This window comes from Dendrobates tinctorius, unplaced genomic scaffold, assembly GCF_039654945.1.
Source record: "Dendrobates tinctorius isolate UK_male_01 unplaced genomic scaffold, ASM3965494v1 ptg000008l, whole genome shotgun sequence".
Classification (NCBI taxonomy): Eukaryota; Metazoa; Chordata; class Amphibia; order Anura; family Dendrobatidae; genus Dendrobates; species Dendrobates tinctorius.
In genome coordinates, this window is record NW_027361676.1 from 23,592,648 (window position 1) to 23,614,467 (window position 21,820).

The 21,820-nt window shown below is 43.7% G+C and overlaps 1 protein-coding gene across 2 annotated transcripts in view; it reads right to left on the bottom strand.

Annotated features, from left to right (window-relative positions):
• The window catches only part of PDGFC (platelet derived growth factor C), a 423,119-nt gene that overhangs the window by 206,599 nt on the left and 194,700 nt on the right, over positions 1-21,820 (bottom strand). For both annotated transcript variants that reach the window (XM_073576451.1, XM_073576461.1), the window contains exon 2: positions 958-1,153. In XM_073576451.1, the coding sequence (XP_073432552.1) occupies positions 958-1,153 (196 nt within the window). The remainder of the gene's footprint in view (positions 1-957; positions 1,154-21,820) is intronic.

The window sequence follows — 21,820 nt, forward strand, 5'->3', positions numbered from 1 at the left end:
GATCAAATTTTCATCAGTGTTTGGTCAATATGCCAGTTTTTGCCATGTTTCAACAGTTTTTGTTGCATTAAAATTTAAAATTGATGGCGGATTCTCAAGTTTCCCCTGTCAAGAAGTCAGTGAAAAACTGTGACTGTACAAGGATGCAACTTGGATGTTAGCCATGTGCTGCCCAGTTTGTGATGGACCCAAAGATTTTTGACCAGTGACTCATATCCTAAATGGACATATCTCCATTTGTTTTTGAGGACACTCAGTCCACAAAAATAAAAGACAAACATTTGAACAGCCTCATAGATCATGAGTATGTGTTGCATACATGAAAAACAGGGATAGAACACGTATGTGAAAAAAGAACGTCTTTGTAAAGTATTTGTTGGCAAAGCTTTAAATCTTAATGGTGTCCCAATAACCAGCAAAGCACCCTAAACTCTCTTTCCTTCTGATTTTTGCACACTACTGCATGGACACCTTTAGTGACAGAGTCCACTGTATGAATGACATTACAATTTCTCAACTCTCCTGATGGTCCCATAGGGGATCTAATAACAGCTCTGCAAGGGTAAAATTGATTCAAAATTAAGAGGTGATTTCTATAAACATTTGATCGCTGAGCTCAATGAAAAAATCTAAAGAAAAGACCGCAGCTTGAGGCCTGTGCTGGAGATTGGGTGCGGCCACCCTCTGGTGGCGCCACACACCATCTCCAGCACAGGCCACAAAACACCGTCTTTCCTGCCGGTTGTGACTGCACAGAAATGGGTGGGCCACCACCCCCAGCGCCACAAAGCTGCCCCCATCGTGATGTTACTGCCCTCCCGATGCAATAGCATTGGGCACACATCTAGTATATATATATATATATATATAAAATATTGATAAACTGATATAAGAATTATGCCCAAATATGGCAAGTTTTCCTTTATATACATTTAATATAACTATATTAGTACTTACTTGCATATATCTCCTTCTGGGTCTTCAAGACCAAACTTTTCATCAAAGGTCAATTGTATCCGTAAATGTTCCTCCACTGCTACCAATCTCCATACCAGCACAGTGCTTCTTGGGTATGAATGAGGAAACCTGGGACTGTGAATTGATCCATTGAATGAAACTGAAACAATCTTCTCATGCTGGTGATCCTGAACTCCTGCAGATGATAATTAAAATGTAAGAAAAATAAAAAGCTGAAAGAAATATAAAAAATTGATGGCTACATGGTGCACTCACAAACACTGATATGCAAAGCTCTGAATTGGTGGGCTCCATGATAAAAACGAAGATGAAGCTTGCGTTTCGAATACCACAGTTTCAGGAAAATATAATTTTTCATATAACAAATACTCTAACATGTGTTTGCAATAGTTGGATGACATGTATTTTTATACTAATGTTGCGTAGTCACAATTTTGATTAAATATTACTAGACTTCTTTCAAACCTAACTAGGAAGTTTGGATTCTACCAACCCTTACTGTAAATATCCTGCACATATATTCGGCTTTCTTAAGTGTATCCAAATTTATGAATACTAAAGAGATCAAGAGCACCCTAATACTATATATCACTATTTCCATTTAATAGACTCAATGTGATATTGTAGAATTACACAGATAATCAAAAAATAAGAGGTCAATTTCACTATTTTCCCTCTGTTATTCAAATATACATTTTCTATTGACAACCAAAGAGCTTGTTTTCACAGGATAAAAAAATACAAATATAGTTAAAGATGGTAATACAAAATGTAAGTAACTACACCATTCACTGACAGTGTACACGTCGGTTGGTTAAAGTTTATATATGTTGATAGTAATAGAATTTAACAAGCTTACATCGGTTATGGTTATCAATACCATGGAAGGCAAGAAGAACAAACAAATCAATTTTGGAACAAATCAAGCCAGGCAAGTTACTCAAAGCAAGGATCATCAAGCTACGACTTGGATGATATAGACACATCATATGAAGAGAGCAATCACTACAGAAGGACATCATGGTCAGAAGAATAGAGGGAACAAGGCGAAGAGGAAGACCAACAACCCGATGACTATTAAGATAATGGTGGAAAAGACTCTGGTAGACCTATCTAGGCTTCCACAAGATCAATCTTCCTACAGAGCATTCAACAATCAATTTGTCATAGCTCGAGATCAAGCAGAAGGTCTCTAAATAATAATAACATTGGTTGATAATAAGTTTTTTTTATAGCGCCAACATATTCCGCAGCACTTTTCATGTAAGCAAAGGAATTCAATTAATCAAATTCTAACATATCAAATCCCCATAAAAAGCATAACCTTTATTAGATATGCAATAAAAAGTTTCCCTCACACTGTCTGTTATTTGATAATGAAACGCATCGAGGTGCTGTGTGTGGATGGCTAAGTACAAGAGACGCCCCCCCGAGGAAGCGGTATCCATACTGCAAAACGCGCACTGGGGTATAGCTGGTTGCCCCAGCTGATACACCTCTATTCACAGACTTTAGCACACTACATTGAATTTAATACTAACAGGGGGCTGCGTTCATCGCCATGGCACCACTTAATTGCACTGCCAGGGTTTAGTGCAATATAAAGTACTGCAGGACTGATCACCCTTGCACATGTTACTGTGATTGTGTTGGTCATGTGGTGATGTCTGTTTCCCCAGCTGATACACCTTTTATTCATAGACTTTAGTGTATTACATTGAATTTTGTACCAGCAGGGAGCTGCATTCATCGCCGCGGCACCACCCAACTGCACTGCCAGGGTTCAGTGCAATACAATATCAATATACTGTAGGACTGATCATCCTCAGCAATTTCCCTTGCTCTTTCCACCTGCACATATCAATTCCCTTGCTTATGGGTGTTAGTATGTTCACACTTATTAATTGGTAGCTGGTTTGTCAGTTCTTTTTTCCGGGCTATTTACTTACTGCTTATTGTACTGTCAGTATTGTCCTGTTTCTTTACATGTGCCTAGCTATTGCTAATAAAATTTGCAGTTTAAGATAGATTTGGACTCCAGCATTCTCTTGTTTTTCTCTCATATCAACAGGAGTCGTCACTATCGATTGAGACTTTATGAGGCATAGTCTCTGCACTGACAGTAATGGACTAAAAATGTTGTTTTGGAGTTTTTTTCTCATTTAAGTACAAGAGATGTATACTGTTACTATGAAGTACCATAAAGATGCACCCAAATTTTGGGGTGGAAAATAGCAGAAAAAAAAGATTTTTATAACATGGGGGTTCATATTATTGTCTGAATTTAAGGTCTCTTACCCGAGGGCCGGCGGTGGTGCAGCGGGGTCACAGGAGGCATGGTCCCTTCCTCGGGATGCCAGCAGCGGCAGAAGTGGGCCAATGCTGCAGTCCCGGGGTGCGATGCTGCAGGACTGGTATCGACAGTGAGGCAGAAGTGCGGCTGCAGAGGTGTGGGGATGCTGAGGCTCAGTGTAGGCGGAGGGCGGTCTGGAGTGCACCTGAGCATGGTCTACTTCTTAGGATGCCGGTGGCAGAAATGTAGCAATGCCACAGCCCGGTGTCCACGACAGGCAGAGCTGACAGTATCACTGGTTTCACGGCGGCCATCTTCCTGAGGCCGCGCGTGCGCAGACTGAGATCTCAGCAGATCTCAGCTTCAGGTAAATGGCGGCTGAGATCTCATTCTGCGCACGTGTGACCTCCAGCGGCCATTTTCCTGAAGCCCTGGGCAGCTAAAATTTCAATCTGCGGCTCATGACTTCAGGAAGATGGCCGCAGGGAAACTGGATGACACACTCTGCTCTGCCCGTCGTGGACACCAGGCCACGGTGTCGCCACATTTCTGTCGCCGGCATCCTGAGAAACAGACTCTGCTTAGGTGCTCGCCGCACCGCCCACACCAAGCCTCAGCATCGCCGCACTTCTGTGGCCGCTATACCACTGCCGCAACCCCCCGGTAAGCCTACGTTCGCCCTATAAGACACACCCCACATTTTCACCACAATTTTTTGGGGTAAAAAGTGCGTCTTATAGTCCGAAAAATATGGTACTTTACTTTCCCTTTTGAGTAGTATATAACCTGATCATTGTGGATCTACAAATATTGGAGAAATATCAGTTTCACACATGTTTGAAGTTTGCTAGCATACTGGTCTTGGTTTGTTCTAGATGCCCTTCTTTTGTATCATATTATTTGTATGTATCTAAATATCTGACTATATCATATCAGGGACTTCTAAGACACTTTAGGGACAGGCGTCCTTGAGCGGGGTGCCATTTGCTCTTATCACTAGGGTACCAACCTCCACGGTCAGGAAGTAGTACATATAGGGGTTATTAGGGTGCAATTCCAGTTGTACTATTTAGCCGCATAATATCAATTATTGACTTGGCAGGGGGCTTTTAGTTTGTTGTGTGTTTTGCGGAAGGGAATCTTATTATTACATATCTAATAAAATGTATGTTTTTCATGGGGATTTTATATGTTAGAATTTAAAGTAATAGAATTTAGAAAAGTACTGATAATACAATATATATATATACCACCATGATGATCTGTTGATTGGCAATGGTCTGACCTTTGGAATAAGATTAATCTAAGCATGAACACTTATTTGTATCACAAGTGGACCTGATATGGGCACGTGCTAATGATTTCATAGGACTGTAATATATACACAGTGATGAATGCCACCTTGGTTCTGCAGAAAAAAATATTTGAGTGAATCTAGCTGTTTGTTTCTTTCTAAGACATATTATATACTGGTTCAGTTAGAGGACACCCAAGTTGTTAAAACCATAAAATCTTATGAAATAATGTATGAGTCTGCCAACCTTAAGTATATGAAAGCAGATGACAGGTTTTCTTGCCACCTCCTTTGTATATTTTCATTGAAAACAGATATTATCCTCTGTTCACACCGAGTCTTGATCTCACACCAAAAAGAAGTAAGAGAGAAAACAGTGGTTGAAACAATGATAGGATTAAAAATTATGGCTGATGTATGATTTCCAATCTGACAGCCAAGGAAATGTCAGCAACGATAAATCTGGAGAGGTTTCAGTGTATAAATGGTGAGCCTATTATTACTTCTGAGATGTATGGTTCTTTTATGGACAAAATGTCTTCTAGTAGGATTTCAGCACGGGAAATAAAATAAAAGCACCGGCATTGAAGGATCTAGCTTTTTTTATATATATATGCTTGATACAAAGCAGGGGGAAAGAAATCCAATGGAAAGCACATGTTTCCAGTGTACAGTACAACCCAGAGGTCATACAAAAGTACAAAATGAATAAAGGTGTTTTGTCTATCTGCTCCCTTAGTTCTCTCTGTGTGACGTTCTGAAAAAAGAGAAATGAATTTATCAGTCATTTTGAAGCAGCTTAGACACTCGGCAGACTGGAGAGACAGAAGACCACACACATCAAAGATGAATGAGTTATATTCAGTTTTAAAGAGACAAAATGGGTGCTTGAGAAGCTAAACTAGTCTACCATAAAATCAACCATAAAATGTCAAGGAAAGTTTAGAATGAAAGACACCTGGAGCTCCGTTAAGTAGAAAACTCCACAAAGTTTTGTGTTAAACCTTGCTCTATACCCTCAAAGTAACTCTCCAAAAAGAGATCTACTGCGATGAAAAGCACTAGTTTATCTTCAGTCCATATACTTTTATCTTTGTCTCGCAGCGCAGGAATGTTTCAGTGTAAGTAGCAGTGTGATTACTTTTGCACATTGTCTTCTGGCACGGGGAGTGCATATGACCAATTACAATATGACTTTGCAAGAAAAAGTGTAATTTGAGAACTGTGTCCTAAAGTTTAATACCTCTTTGTCCTTGCTCTTTCACGGCAGGATCTGTCGATCACAGGTGGCTTTACTACTGCAGACGGCTGAATGGAAATCTACACTAAATATATCTGTTCTTATTAATGTGCTCGCTTTTCCATTTTGTTTAGCACTGGAAATAAAGAAAAGTCTATGCTGGGCTCGATTTTATTATGTATACCCCTTTTCACATGTAAAGCGCTATGGAATAAATGGCACTATAATAATTAATAATAGTAATAATTATTCTGTATAGTATATAATACTTAATATAGTATATTTAAGGGAATCTGTCACCTTTTTTGAATATGAGCTGCCGGCACCAACATCAGGGGCTTATCTCCAGCATTCTGTAATGCTGTAGATAAGCCCCCGATGTAACCTGAAAGATAAGAAAAACACGATAGATTATACTCACCCGGGGGGCGGTCCGAAGGATGTCGCGGTCTGGCACCTCCCATCTTCATACGATGCTGTCCTCTTCTTTCCTTCCTGTCATGGCTCCTGCCCTGTTGAGGGCAGAGCAGAATACTGCAGTGCGCAGGCGCTGGGAAAGGTCAGAGAGGTCCGGTGCCTGCGCACTGCAGTATTCTGCTCTGCCCTCAACAGGGCAGAGCAGTGCACCTGCGCTGGAGCCACGACAGGAAGGAAAGAAGAGGACGGCATCGTATTAAGATGGGAGGCGCCAGACCATGACACCCATCGAACCGGACCTCCCTCCAGGTGAGTATAATCTAACTCTTTTTTTCCTATTTTTCAGTTTACATCGGGGGCTAATCTACAGCATTACAGAATGCTGTAGATAAGCCCCTGATGTCGGTGCCTGCAGCTCATATTCGAAAAAAGGGGTGACAGATTCCCTTTAAGTATTGTGTGCCAGAACTGAAACCATATCACAAAATGAAATTGTCGAAGCTTTATGACTGAAGTGAAAGAGGTGAAGACTGCACTTCTTCAAATGGGTTGCCCAATTAAATGTGGACAGAAGTTTTAACTTCACCTATACAGTCATGGCCAAAAGTATTGACACCCCTGCAATTCTGTCAGATAATACTCAGTTTCTTCCTGAAAATGATTGCAAACACAAATTCTTTGGTATTATTATCTTCATTTAATTTGTCTTAAATGAAAAAACACAAAAAGAATTGTCCTAAAGCCTAATTGGATATAATTCCACACCAAACATAACAAAGAGGGTGGACAAAAGTATTGGCACTGTTCGAAAAATCATGTGATGCTTCTCTAATTTGTGTAATTAACAGCACCTATAACTTACCTGTGGCACCTAACAGGTGTTGGCAATAACTAAATCACACTTGCAGCCAGTTAACATGGATTAAAGTTGACTCAACCTCTGTCCTGTGTCCTTGTGTGTACCACATTGCGCATGGAGAAAAGAAAGAAGACCAAAGAACTGTCTGAGGACTTGAGAAACCAAATTGTGAGGAAGCATGAGCAATCTCAAGGCTAAAAGTCCATCTCCAAAGACCTGAATGTTCCTGTGTCTACCGTGCGCAGTGTCATCAAGAAGTTTAAAGCCCATGGCACTGTGGCTGACCTCCCTAGATGTGGCCGGAAAAGAAAAATTGACAAGAGATTTCAACGCAAGATTGTGCGGATGTTGGATAAAGAACCTCCACTAACATCCAAACAAGTTCAAGCTGCCCTGCAGTCCGAGGGTACAACAATGTCAACCCGTACTATCCGTCGGCATCTGAATGAAAAGGGACTGTATGGTAGGTGACCCAGGAAGACTCCACTTCTTACCCCGAGACATAAAAAAGCCAGGCTGGAGTTTGCCAAAACGTACCTGAAAAAGCCTAAAACATTTTGGAAGAATGTTCTCTGGTCAGATGAGACAAAAGTAGAGCTTTTAGGGCAAAAGCATCAACATAGAGTTTACAGGAGAAAAAAGAGGCATTCAAAGAAAAGTACACGGTCCCTAAAGTCAAACATGGCGGTGGTTCCCTGATGTTTTGGGGTTGCTTTGCTGCCTCTGGCACTGGACTGCGTGACCGTGTGCATGGCATTATGAAGTCAGAAGACTACCAACAAATTTTGCAGCATAATTTAGAGCCCAGTGTGAGAAAGCTGGGTCTACCTCAGAGGTCATGGGTCTTCCAGCAGGACAATAACCCAAAACACACTTCAAAAAGCACTAGAAAATGGTTTGAGAGAAAGCACTGGAGACTTCTAAGGTGGCCAGCAATGAGTCCAGACCTGAATCCCATAGAACACCTGTGGAGAGATCTAAAAATGGCAGTTTGGAGAAGGCACCCTTCAAATATCAGGGACCTGGAGCAGTTTGCCAAAGAAGAATGGTCTAAAATTCCAGCAGAGCATTGTAAGAAACTCATTGATGGTTACCGGAAGCGTTTGGTCGCAGTTATTTTGGCTAAAGGTTGTGCAATCAAGTATTAGGCTGAGGGTGCCAATACTTTTGTCCGGCCCATTTTTGGAGTTTTGTGTGAAATGATCAATGTTTTGCTTTTTGCTTCATTCTCTTTTGTGTTTTTTCATTTAAGACAAATTAAATGAAGATAATAATACCAAAGAATTTGTGTTTGCAATCATTTTCAGGAAGAAACTGAATATTATCTGACAGAATTGCAGGGGTGTCAATACTTTTGGCCATGACTGTACATAAACATGCTTTCCTAATATTATTAGGCTTACAATTCATGCACATTTCCATTTTTATTCTCTGCATATGTAAAGTTCTGCGCAAAATTTTAGACAAGTGTGAAAAAAAATGCTACAAATTTATTTATCTTTATTTACTCACTTATATAGCATCAATAATTCTACAGCGCTTTACAGAAATTATCGGAACTGTCTCCATTGGGTCTCACAATCTAGATTCCTTATCAATATGTCTTTGGAATGTGGGAGAACCCGGGGGAAACCCATGCAAACACGAGGAGAAATTAAGAATGGTTTCAAAAATAGAAATGTTAAAGACAACTTGTCAGGTCCCCCATGCCCCCAGAAACACCAGCAGATGTGTCTACATATATAAATACCCTGCCTGACAGTTCCTGTATTACATTAAACACATAAACATTAGGGATAGCCGGCCTGGTGGAAGTTCGGATTCTGGCACCTGACACAAAGTATTTTGAAAGTTTGGTTCGGGTACCAGAAAAGTACCCGAACTTCCACCAGAACCTGAACCACATTGAAAATAATAGATACCCAAACTGTTTAAAAAAATCTCTCTCCTTCTCTCTCTCTCTCATATAGCGCTGTCGATGACGCCGGCTCTTGTATGTTATGTTATCACACCCACCTGGGCATGATAACATGCTAAGTGGACCGACTGGTCTGGTGTCACTAATGCACAATCGATTAGTCACAAGCCTTATTTACATATCTTAAACGGACTTTAGAAATACTTTTCATAAAGATCTTTTTATTAGTTTAATGTGATAAAGGGACAGTTAGGCAGGGTATTTAGATATGCAGACACAACTGCTGGTGGTTTTGGGGGCTCAGGGGACTTGACAGGTTCCCTTTAATAGTTTATTTTTATCAATTAACAAAATGAAAAGTGTGTGAACACATGATAAATGTAAATCAAATCAATAGAGTTGAGCGACTTTTGGTTTTTTAGGGTCGCGTTTCGTTTCGTGAAACCCGACTTTTCCAAAAGTCGGGTCGAGCAAGATCGTCCGATTATAGGGAAAAGTCGGGGTCGTCCCGAAACATGAAACCCAATGTAAGTCAATGGGGAATAAAAGTCGGCAGTGAGAGGAGGACAGGAAACACACCTACAGTGCCCATTTGAATGCCAAAAGCATCAATTCTTCTTTCTTAAGCTTGTCAACCTTAATTAACTTCATAATACAAGTTACGCACTGAAAAATGGGGGTTATTTGGCTACAAACTGTGGGGGGGGAGGGCTGGCTCCAGGTTTTCATGTGCCCTGGGCGAAAGAGCGCCCCTTTAACACATACCACAACTCATCATGCTCCGATACGGCAGAGAAATAGCGGTATAGTCCAATGAAAAATACCTCACTTTTTACATCTCATGACGAGGCCCATCTATTTCTCCATACAGAATCATTGGTCCCATATAATGTTTGAAACAGTATATGATGAGCTCCACATAATGCTACAGTATATGTTGGTCCCCATGGATGAAGCTCCACTGTCTTATGGGCCCAAATAATGCTCCAAACATAATGGGCCCCATTTCTAATGCTCCAGTGTATAATGGGCCCTGTAAATGCTGCTCCAGTGTCTGATGTCCACCTTTGGAATGTTCCAGTGTATGGTGGGCCCCATCTATCATTCTCCAGAGTATAGTGCTCCCCAAAAATTGCTGTCCCAACATTGAAAACAATCAAATAAGTCTCCTCGCTAGGGAATCCCTGTACTTGTCTGGACAGGTGCTGTAGCTTGCTTAACAGCTCGCCAGCCGTTCTCACGCCCAGTATGGATTACACGTGATTGCACAAAGGTGAGAAAGGGTACAGTATCCCCAGATAACATGTATGGATAGCGTACACATTCAAAATATATGTCTCAGGAGGCAGGCTCAGACGGTGTTAGGCCCAGTATGGATTGCACGTGATTGCACAAAGGTTAGAAAGGGTACCGTATCCCCGGATAACATGTATGGATAGCGTACACATTCAAAATATATGTCTATACAGCATGAGGCAGGCTCAGACGGTGTTAGGCCCAGTATGGATTGCACGTGATTGCACAAAGGTTAGAAAGGGTACCGTATCCCCGGATAACATGTATGGATTGCGTACACATTCAAAATATATGTCTCAGGAGGCAGGCTCAGACGGTGTTAGGCCCAGTATGGATTGCACGTGATTGCACAAAGGTTAGAAAGGGTACCGTATCCCCGGATAACATGTATGGATAGCGTACACATTCAAAATATATGTCTATACAGCATGAGGCAGGCTCAGACGGTGTTAGGCCCAGTATGGATTGCACGTGATTGCACAAAGGTTAGAAAGGGTACCGTATCACCGGATAACATGTATGGATAGCGTACACATTCAAAATATATGTCTATACAGCATGAGGCAGGCTCAGACGGTGTTAGGCCCAGTATGGATTGCACGTGATTGCACAAAGGTTAGAAAGGGTACCGTATCACCGGATAACATGTATGGATAGCGTACACATTCAAAATATTGTCTATACAGCATGAGGCAGGCTCAGACGGTGTTAGGCCCAGTATGGATTGCACGTGATTGCACAAAGGTTAGAAAGGGTACCGTATCCCCGGATAACATGTATGGATAGCGTACACATTCAAAATATATGTCTATACAGCATGAGGCAGGCTCAGACGGTGTTAGGCCCAATATGGATTGCACGTGATTGCACAAAGGTTAGAAAGGGTACCGTATCACCGGATAACATGTATGGCTAGCGTACACATTCAAAATATATGTCTATACAGCATGAGGCAGGCTCAGACGGTGTTAGGCCCAGTATGGATTGCACGTGATTGCACAAAGGTTAGAAAGGGTACCGTATCCCCAGATAACATGTATGGATAGCGTACACATTCAAAATATATGTCTCAGGAGGCAGGCTCAGACGGTGTTAGGCCCAGTATGGATTGCACGTGATTGCACAAAGGTTAGAAAGGGTACCGTATCCCCGGATAACATGTATGGATAGCGTACACATTCAAAATATATGTCTATACAGCATGAGGCAGGCTCAGACGGTGTTAGGCCCAGTATGGATTGCACGTGATTGCACAAAGGTTAGAAAGGGTACCGTATCACCGGATAACATGTATGGATAGCGTACACATTCAAAATATATGTCTATACAGCATGAGGCAGGCTCAGACGGTGTTAGGCCCAGTATGGATTGCACGTGATTGCACAAAGGTTAGAAAGGGTACCATATCACCGGATAACATGTATGGATAGCGTACACATTCAAAATATATGTCTATACAGCATGAGGCAGGCTCAGACGGTGCTAGGCCCAGTATGGATTGCACGTGATTGCACAAAGGTTAGAAAGGGTACCGTATCCCCGGATAACATGTATGGATAGCGTACACATTCAAAATATATGTCTATACAGCATGAGGCAGGCTCAGACAGTGTTAGGCCCAGTATGGATTGCACGTGATTGCACAAAGGTTAGAAAGGGTACCGTATCACCGGATAACATGTATGGATAGCGTACACATTCAAAATATATGTCTATACAGCATGAGGCAGGCTCAGACGGTGTTAGGCCCAGTATGGATTGCACGTGATTGCACAAAGGTTAGAAAGGGTACCGTATCACCGGATAACATGTATGGATAGCGTACACATTCAAAATATATGTCTATACAGCATGAGGCAGGCTCAGACGGTGTTAGGCCCAGTATGGATTGCACGTGATTGCACAAAGGTTAGAAAGGGTACCGTATCCCCGGATAACATGTATGGATAGCGTACACATTCAAAATATATGTCTATACATCAGGAGGCAGGCTCAGACGGTGTCAGGCACAGTATGGATTTGACGGCCCAGATTACACAGCGGAGGAGCAGGGAGAGGTAAAGATTGCAAATGCTGGGGCCCTGTCCAAGCAAGGGGGGCCCACTCGTGGGCGTCGGTACTGGCACTGGGCCCCTCATAGTACAGCGGTGTGTCTGACGGCAGGTGTGCACCACCACCGTCAGAGACACTTGATTGCACTATGAGGGACCCTGTGCCAGTGCCCGCGCCCAAGAGTCGGCCTACCCACCTGTCCAGGGCAACGGCACTCGCACGGTGTCGTGCGCTAGGTGGTGACCCCGGCCATGGGGGGGGAGGCAGCACAGTTAGGGAGTTTTAGAAAGTGGCATATGTTGATGTTGGACATTCAGCTGATGCAAAAGGCGAAATAGGTGAAGTACCAGGAAGAGGTGGACCAAAGCAAGCCATTTTTCTGTCACCCTATGTGTCATCAGGGGAAGGTGGGACAAAATCCTTGGAAACCCATGCGTGGTTCATTTTAATGAAGGTTAGATCATCCACATTTTGGGTTGACAGACGGGTCCTTTTTTCTGTCAGGATTGATCCAGCTGCACTGAAAACTCTTTCCGATAGCACACTTGCAGCTGGGCAAGCGAGCTCCTGTAAGGCATATTGGGCCAATTCAGGCCAGGTGTCCAGTTTAGCGGCCCAATAGTCAAAGGGGAATGACCTGTGTGGGAGAACATCGATATGGGAGGAAAAGTAGTTTGTAACCATAGTTGACAACTGCTGTCTCCTGTCACTTTCCATCGATGCAGTATTACCAGCTGTGTGAGCGGTATTTGAAAAATCAGTCCACAACATTGTTATGAAACCCCTGTCTCCAACGCCACTTCTGCTGTGTGCACCACGAACACCTCTGCCAAGCTGCCCCCGGCCCGTACGGCTCGTGTGAGAACCATCACCGCTGCTGTGTGCTGGGAATGCCTCAAGCAACCGATTTACCAGAGTTGCTTGTTTATTAGCCAATATTAGGTCAAGGTTCTCCTGTGGCATGATGTTTTGTAATTTGCCTTTATAGCGTGGATCCAGGATGCTGGCCAACCAGTAGTCGTCATCGTTCATCATTTTGGCAATGCGGGGGTCCCTTTTTAGGATCCGCAAGGCATAATCTGACATGTGGGCCAATGTTCCCGGTGTCAATGATGCACTGCGAGTGCTGGGTGGAGGAGCACTTTCTGGCAAATCCACATCCCTCCAGTCACGCACAAACCCTGTACCAGACCTTGCCACGCCAACATTTTCACTTGCCCCACGAGATGCATCCTCCTCCCCTAAGTAATCATCCCCATCATCATCCTCCTCCTCCTCTTCTTCCTCCACCTCGTCCAGGAGAGGTCCCTGAGCAGACAATGGCTGAATGTCATCAAGGATTCCCTCCTCCTCTTCCTCCTCATCAACATTGGCTGCAGACGCCTGCTCCTTAAGGTGCGTCAAAGTTTGCATGAGCAGACGCATAAGTGGGATGCTCATGCTTAGGATGGCGTCGTCTGCGCTTACCAGCCGTGTGCATTCCTCAAAACACTGAAGGACTTTACAAAGGTCTTTCAGCTTCGACCACTGCACACCTGTCAACTCCATGTCTGCTCTCAAAGTGCCTGGCCGTGTATCCTCCCACAAATGCATTATGGCCTGCCTCTGCTCGCACAGCCGCTCCACCATGTGCAGGGTGGAGTTCCACCTTGTTGCAATGTCGATAATGAGGCGGTGGTTGGGAAGGTGGAGCAATCGCTGCAGCTTCTGCATACGAACGGAGTGTACAGGCGACCGGCGGATGTGCGCGCACAGTCTTCGCACCTTATGGAGCAGGGCTGTTAACTCCGGATAATTTTTGAGGAAGCACTGCACCACCAGGTTCAAGGTGTGAGCCAAGCAAGGTATGTGGCTGAGTTTTGAAAGGGCTATGGCTGCCACAAAATTACGGCCGTTATCACTAACTACCTTGCCTGCCTCAAGATGTACACTGCCCAGCCATGACTCAGTTTGTCGCTTCAAGTACTCGGCCAGCACCTCGGCGGTGTGTCTGTCGCCCAAACACATCATCTGCAACACAGCCTGCTGACGCTTTCCACTAGCTGCTCGATAGGGGGACACATCGTGTGCAACAGTGGCAGCTGCAGATGGAGTGCTCGTACGACTGCGCTCTGTGGACGAGCTTTCGCTTCTGGAGGAGGAGGAGGAGGAGGAGGAGGGTCGAACGCCTACAGCCAACTGTTTCCTATACCGTGGGCTAGGCAGCACTGTCCCACCACCGCTGTCCCCTGTGGACCCTGCATCCACCACATTAACCCAGTGCGCAGTGATGGACACGTAACGGCCCTGGCCATGCCGACTGGACCATGCATCAGTTGTGAGGTGCACCTTTCGCTCACTGACTGCTTGAGTGCATGGACAATGCGGTCTTTCACATGATGGTGGAGGGCTGGGATGGCTTTGCGAGAGAAGAAATGGCGACTGGGTAGGTCATAGCGTGGTACTGCATAAGCCATGAGTTCGCGGAAAGCTGTGCTTTCCACCAACCGAAAGGGCATCATCTCAAACGAGATTAGTTTGGCAATGTGGGCGTTCAAACCCAGTGTACGTGGATGAGAGACTTGATGAGTACTTTCTTGACCTACTCATAGTGTCTGGGAGGGTGAGCTGGACTTGAGAGCTGCATATGGTGGAAGTAGCGGTGGACAGGGCGGACTGAGAGAGGGTTGATGATGGTGATGGAGTTGGTGTTCTTTCTGATGGCCTAGAATCAGTCGTTGATATAACAGTGGGATTCCCTGACTGCTGTGGTCTTGCAACGACACCTCAACATTTGCTGCTGTGCTAACCGGTGGGCTTACAGTGGGGGAAACAATGTAGCATTGCTGACTACCTTCGTTGTGATCAGTTGCACATGTGGCACTTGAGGTTTGGTGTTGTGTCCACGCTTGCAAGTGCATGCTGGTTAAATGTCTAAGCATGCAACTGGTATTCAAATTTTTCAGATTTTTCCCTCGGCTAAAGGTCTTTGCGCACTTCTTACAGATAACCTTGGCCTGATCATGAGGATTTTGTTCAAAAAAGTGCCACACTGCACTCTTCCTACTTTGGCAGACATTTTGCGGCCTAGCACGCTGTGATCTTTTGACCCTCTGGACAAGCTGTCCAGCAACTCTTTTGATGTTTGGAACCTGTCTTTGGAGTGCTCTGGGCCTGCCAGATAACAGCTGTTGCGATGTCGATGTCTGCTGTGGATGCTCCTCATCTGAGCTATTGGAAGCAGCACCCTCTTCCCCCAATGGATGCCAATCTGGGTCAACAACTGGCTCATCCATCACCTCCTCTTCTATGTCATGTGCACCTTCCTCTGTGTCACCGTGTATGGTGGTATAGTGTGCGGGAAGGGGCACCTGAGTCTCATCAGGGTCAGAATCTGGCTCTGTACACTGCGAGGACAATGTAGTGCTCTGAGTGAATGTACCAGAAGAATCATCCATCAGCGGCTGTGCATCAGTGCACTCCATGTCAGATTCATCTTGGCCTGGGTAATTCACCATTTCACTTGATAATCCAGGCATGGTATGTGAAAACAGCTCCATGGAGTAATCAGTAGTATGGCCTGCGTCATCCTTCAATCTTGGTTGGGGTGAAGGACACAAGGAAAGGTGTGGTTCATGAACATGAGCCTCCAATGACGACTCAGTGCTTTTACTTTTTACAACTGAAGAAGAGGAGGCGATAGAGCTGGAGGCTGAGTCAGCAATGTAAGACAAAACTTTTTCCTGATGCTCTGGCTTTAAAAGCGGTTTGCCAACTCCTAGAAAACTAAGCGTTCGAGGCCTTATGTAGCCAGACGATGACGCAGGGTCAGCACCTCCTGCATTCGGTCCTATTTTGCTCTTGCCACTACCATCAGATCCACCACCAACACCATCATTACCAGCTGCCAACCCCCGCCCAATTCCACGGCCTCTTCCACCAGCCTTCCTCATTTTTGGTAGAAATGTAGACAAAATCCAACAAACTATATAGTAATGTAAAACAAGGTACAAGGTGTCTATAGGACAGGGGAGATTTTGAATATCTGCACACACTTTTGGACACTGGACACTTTTGGATTGTGTGAGGCCCACTGATATCTCAGCGCTATGTGACAGGCTCGATGGCACTGCTGTGACAAAAGTGACTAGAGGATAAGGGAGATTTTGAATATCTGCACACACTTTTGGACACTGGACACTTTTGGATTGTGTGAGGCCCACTGATATCTCAGCGCTATGTGACAGGCTCGATGGCACTGCTGTGACAAAAGTGACTAGAGGATAAGGGAGATTTTGAATATCTGCACACACTTTTGGACACTGGACACTTTTGGATTGTGTGAGGCCCACTGATATCTCAGCGCTATGTGACAGGCTCGATGGCACTGCTGTGACAAAAGTGACTAGAGGATAAGGGAGATTTTGAATATCTGCACACACTTTTGGACACTGGACACTTTTGGATTGTGTGAGGCCCACTGATATCTCAGCGCTATGTGACAGGCTCGATGGCACTGCTGTGACAAAAGTGACTAGAGGATAAGGGAGATTTTGAATATCTGCACACACTTTTGGACAGTGGACACTTTTGGATTGTGTGAGGCCCACTGTTATCTCAGCGCTATGTGACAGGCTCGATGGCACTGCTGTGACCTAAGTGACTAGAGGATAAGGGAGATTTTGAATATCTGCACACACTTTTGGACACTGGACACTTTTGGATTGTGTGAGGCCCACTGATATCTCAGCGCTATGTGACAGGCTCGATGGCACTGCTGTGACAAAAGTGACTAGAGGATAAGGGAGATTTTGAATATCTGCACACACTTTTGGACACTGGACACTTTTGGATTGTGTGAGGCCCACTGATATCTCAGCGCTATGTGACAGGCTCGATGGCACTGCTGTGACAAAAGTGACTAGAGGATAAGGGAGATTTTGAATATCTGCACACACTTTTGGACAGTGGACACTTTTGGATTGTGTGAGGCCCACTGTTATCTCAGCGCTATGTGACAGGCTCGATGGCACTGCTGTGACCTAAGTGACTAGAGGATAAGTGAGATTTTGAATCTCTGCACACACTTTTGGACACTGGACACTTTTGGATTGTGTGAGGCCCACTGATATCTCAGCGCTATGTGACAGGCTCGATGGCACTGCTGTGACAAAAGTGACTAGAGGATAAGGGAGATTTTGAATATCTGCACACACTTTTGGACAGTGGACACTTTTGGATTGTGTGAGGCCCACTGTTATCTCAGCGCTATGTGACAGGCTCGATGGCACTGCTGTGACCTAAGTGACTAGAGGATAAGTGAGATTTTGAATCTCTGCACACACTTTTGGACACTGGACACTTTTGGATTGTGTGAGGCCCACTGATATCTCAGCGCTATGTGACAGGCTCGATGGCACTGCTGTGACAAAAGTGACTAGAGGATAAGGGAGATTTTGAATATCTGCACACACTTTTGGACACTGGACACTTTTGGATTGTGTGAGGCCCAATGAATATCTGAGCGCTATGTGACAGGCTCGATGGCACAGCTGTGACCAAAGTGACTAGAGGATAAGGGAGATTGGATTGCTTTTAAAAAAGCAGTTTGCGGAGCAGTGGGTAAACAGCAATGCCAGCCTGTCAGGAAGCCTTAAAAGGCAGCCCAACAACCAACACCACTGATACACCACTATATAGCCTCCCCTTGCACTGCACACACAGTGACTGGTGTGTTGTGCAGGCCAAATTGCTATCAGCAGCAGAAGCAGTTTTTTTTTCTTCTCAGCAGGACAAAAAAAAAAAATTGGGATTGCTTAAGCAGTTTGAGGCCCAATGAATATCTGAGCGCTATGTGACAGGCTCGATGGCGCAGCTGTGACCAAAGTGACTAGAGGATAAGGAGATTGGATTGCTTTTAAAAAAGCAGTTTGCGGAGCAGTGGGTAAACAGCAATGCCAGCCTGTCAGGAAGCCTTAGAAGGCAGCCCAACAACCAACACCACTGATACACCACTATGTAGCCTCCCCTTGCACTGCACACACAGTGACTGGTGTGTTGTGCAGGCCAAATCGCTAGCAGCAGAAGCAGTTTTTTTGTCTTCTTCCCTGCCTAACGCTCTCCCTACAGAATCAGCAGCAACCTCTCCCTATGCTAAGATCGGCAGAAGTAAGATGGCGGTCGGCGTGCACGCCCTTTTATACCCCCTGTGACGCCCACCAAAGCAAGCCAATCACTTGCATGCCCTTCTGAAAGATGGTGGTGACCCGTGCCTATGTCATCACGTTGCCCACAGTGTCCGTGGATCCTGATTGGCTGAAAAAGAGTGCAAAACAAACTTTTGAAACGCGACTTTGGCGCGTAAGTCGCCGACCTCGTGGCCGACCTCATCCTAGGGTCGGGTTTCGTTTCATGAAACCCGACTTTGCCAAAAGTCGGTGACTTTTGAATTTTTTCGACCCGTTTCGCTCAACTCTACAAATCAATATTTTGTGTGGCCAGCCTTTGTCTTTAAAATAGAAACAATGTATCAGTTCTTCTGGGGACACCATCAGGAACTTGGCAGGAGGTTGTTCCATACATCTTAGAGGATTAACCTCAGATCTCCTGAGGTTGTAGACTTATGCAAATCCTTCTGTCTCTTCATGTAATGACAGACTGACTCAGTAATGTTGAGATCATGGCTCTGTGGGAGCCATATCATTACTTCCGGGACTCCATGTTCTTATTTAGGCTGAAGAGTGCTCTTAATAACATTGGCTGTGTGTTTGGGGTCATTGTCCTGCTGGAGAAAACTCATATTTTTTTGGATCCAATCAGACAGCACCAAGTATTTTATGATAGATAAGTATCTGCCTGTATCACTCAGCCATGAAGACATCAACAAAGAGACAACGTTCAGGACCATAGATGTAGTTGTTGACCAAGGAAGTTTAACAAAAGACATAGCTTGCCTTTTTCCCACTGAAATCAGAAAAGGTCCAGTAGAGCAATCAGCGTAAAACTGGCAGGAACCAGTGGGACCCAGTTATATCCATCTACTTTATGGAGAAGTCTGGCCAGAAGTGATCTTCATGGAAGGATTGCAACCAAAACCCATTCCTCAGAAATGGAAACAAGGCTATTTTACTCCTTCATAGACAAAAACATACTAACTGGGCTAGAGAAAAATGGCTTCAGATGCTCTGGACTGATGAGAAGAAATGTGAAATATTTGCCTGTAACAGAAGGCAGTTTGTTAAGGAGAGTGCTACAATAATGAGTGTCAGCAGGAATAGAGAAGAATGGTGGAGGTTCCTTGAAAATTTTGGGCTGCATTTCAGCAAATGGAGTTGGGAATTTGGTGAAGATTAATGGTGTCCTCAATGCTGAGAAATACACGCAGATACTTAACTATTATGCAATATCCTCATTGAGCCATCTGATTGGCTTAAAATTTATTCTGCAGCAAGACAATGACCCCGAATTTACATGTAATGTCATTAAGAACTATTTTCAACTTAAATAAGCATAAGGAGTCCTGGAAGTGATGATATGGCCCCAGGGCCGGACTGGCCATCTGGCAATTCTGGCAATTGCCAGAAGGGCCTGTCTGGTTGTGGGCTGCCTTGTCTGCTACATTGTTAACAAAATCAATCTTCTCAAGACACCCATATTGTTAAGAGTTGTGATGGAGCACAAAGTCACATACCCCAGCAGGCCACGGGTGTCATTAGAAACATTGGTGTTGTAGTAAATCTTGCTTTCGTCAATTCAGGGTAATATACGGGGACAGCTTGCGCCTGTGTGATTTCAAATGCCAGAGCTGAATTTCAGCCGCAGTCCGTACCTGTACGGCCCCCATAGAGCTCTGATCTTAACATCATCGAGTCTGTGTGAAGAGACAGAAAGATTTGTGTGAGTCTATACCCAGAGAAAGCTGCAGTTAGTCCTCCAAGATGTGTGGAACCACCTCTCTGCCAAGTTCCTTCAAAAACCTTGTGCAAGTGGACCTAGAAGAATTGATTATTTGATGGTATTTTGAATGCAAAGGGCAATCACACCAAATATTGAGTTGATTTAAATTTCTCTTTTGTTTATCTAAAAATTACTAAAAATAAAGCATTCTTATTTTGCATCATTTTTTACACACCTGTCTAAAACTTTGACTCTGAACTGTATATCTACAGTGACTGTCTCCAGAAATACCCTATTTAAGACCACCCTCTTATCCAAAATATAATATGCATACTGACCATGTCCATTGAGAGTACCACTAGAAGAATGTAAATTTTTTTTTCTAGTGCTTCATAATTCTAGTAGACATGCTATGCTACAGGAAAAAAATAATGATAAGTAAAACTGATTAGAAGATATGTAACTATTAATTACTGAAAAAACTATCATCAATTATGGTTTTATTATGGTTTTATAGGCATTGAGGGTGGATAACAATTAGACTGTGATCTTTTCATCCCAGAATGCAGGAAATAAATCCACTTTGTGTATAACTGTGCACAAAGTCAACTTTGACCTACTAATCACTAAACTGAGTCAATCTGTAATAAGCAGAACATATATGACAATACTACTATAGACTGGTCGACTAGTTTATTAGTGGATTATTAGTGGATTATGTGTAACCAGATAGTGGTGTAATAATAGGTGGTTATGGAGTTTTCTATCGGTGCTAATGTTAGGGTTGCTTCAGAATTGTGAAGCGTGTAAATGTCTTTAAGTGAGGGCGCCTATCTGTCAGCTACTTCCTTATGTTACGAGACAGATGGGAGGAAAATGACTGCAGCATCAAACGACGGGGTTTGTTTGTAGTGTGTTAGATTGGAAATAGCTGTGTAGGAGATGGGAAAAAGTTGTTTTAATTGGATATTCTAATAAAAATTATTTCCTTATTGTACAATCCATTTCTGGAGGACTTTTCCTCTTTGTTCTACCTAGGTGTTTGCATCACGGTCCTCCGTGTTTATTATTTAGGGCTCTTTCTTGTTCTTACATTTTCTATATTGTCAGTCCGTGATGTCATCCGAGTGCGGTCTGATTTTTTTCACGGATCCATAGGGTTAAATGGGCAAGTGCGTTAAAGTCTCGAAGGCAAAATCGTGCATGCTTCGATTTTTTTCCCTCGCCCTCATCCGATTTTTACAGTCGTGTGCATAAGCCCTAACAATCATTTTTCCATATACAGGTGCTCCTCACAAAATTAACAGAAATAAACATTTGAAATAGATCACTCTGTTTGTAATGACTCTATATAATATTTGAGTACCCCTTTTTGCATTTGAAGAACGGAAATAAATTAACTTTTTGATGATATTCCAATTTTGTGGGAAGCACCTGTAAAATGCTAAACCAGCAATATTGTAGAAATGTATTTTATTTTACCTCATTTCTCTTGCAGCCATGGATTTTTCATATTTTTGGGCAGCTAGGTCAAGGGAAAACTCTCAGGTACCTCCTAACCACCTAGCTCCACACTCCATGTTCTTCAGTAGGGCTAT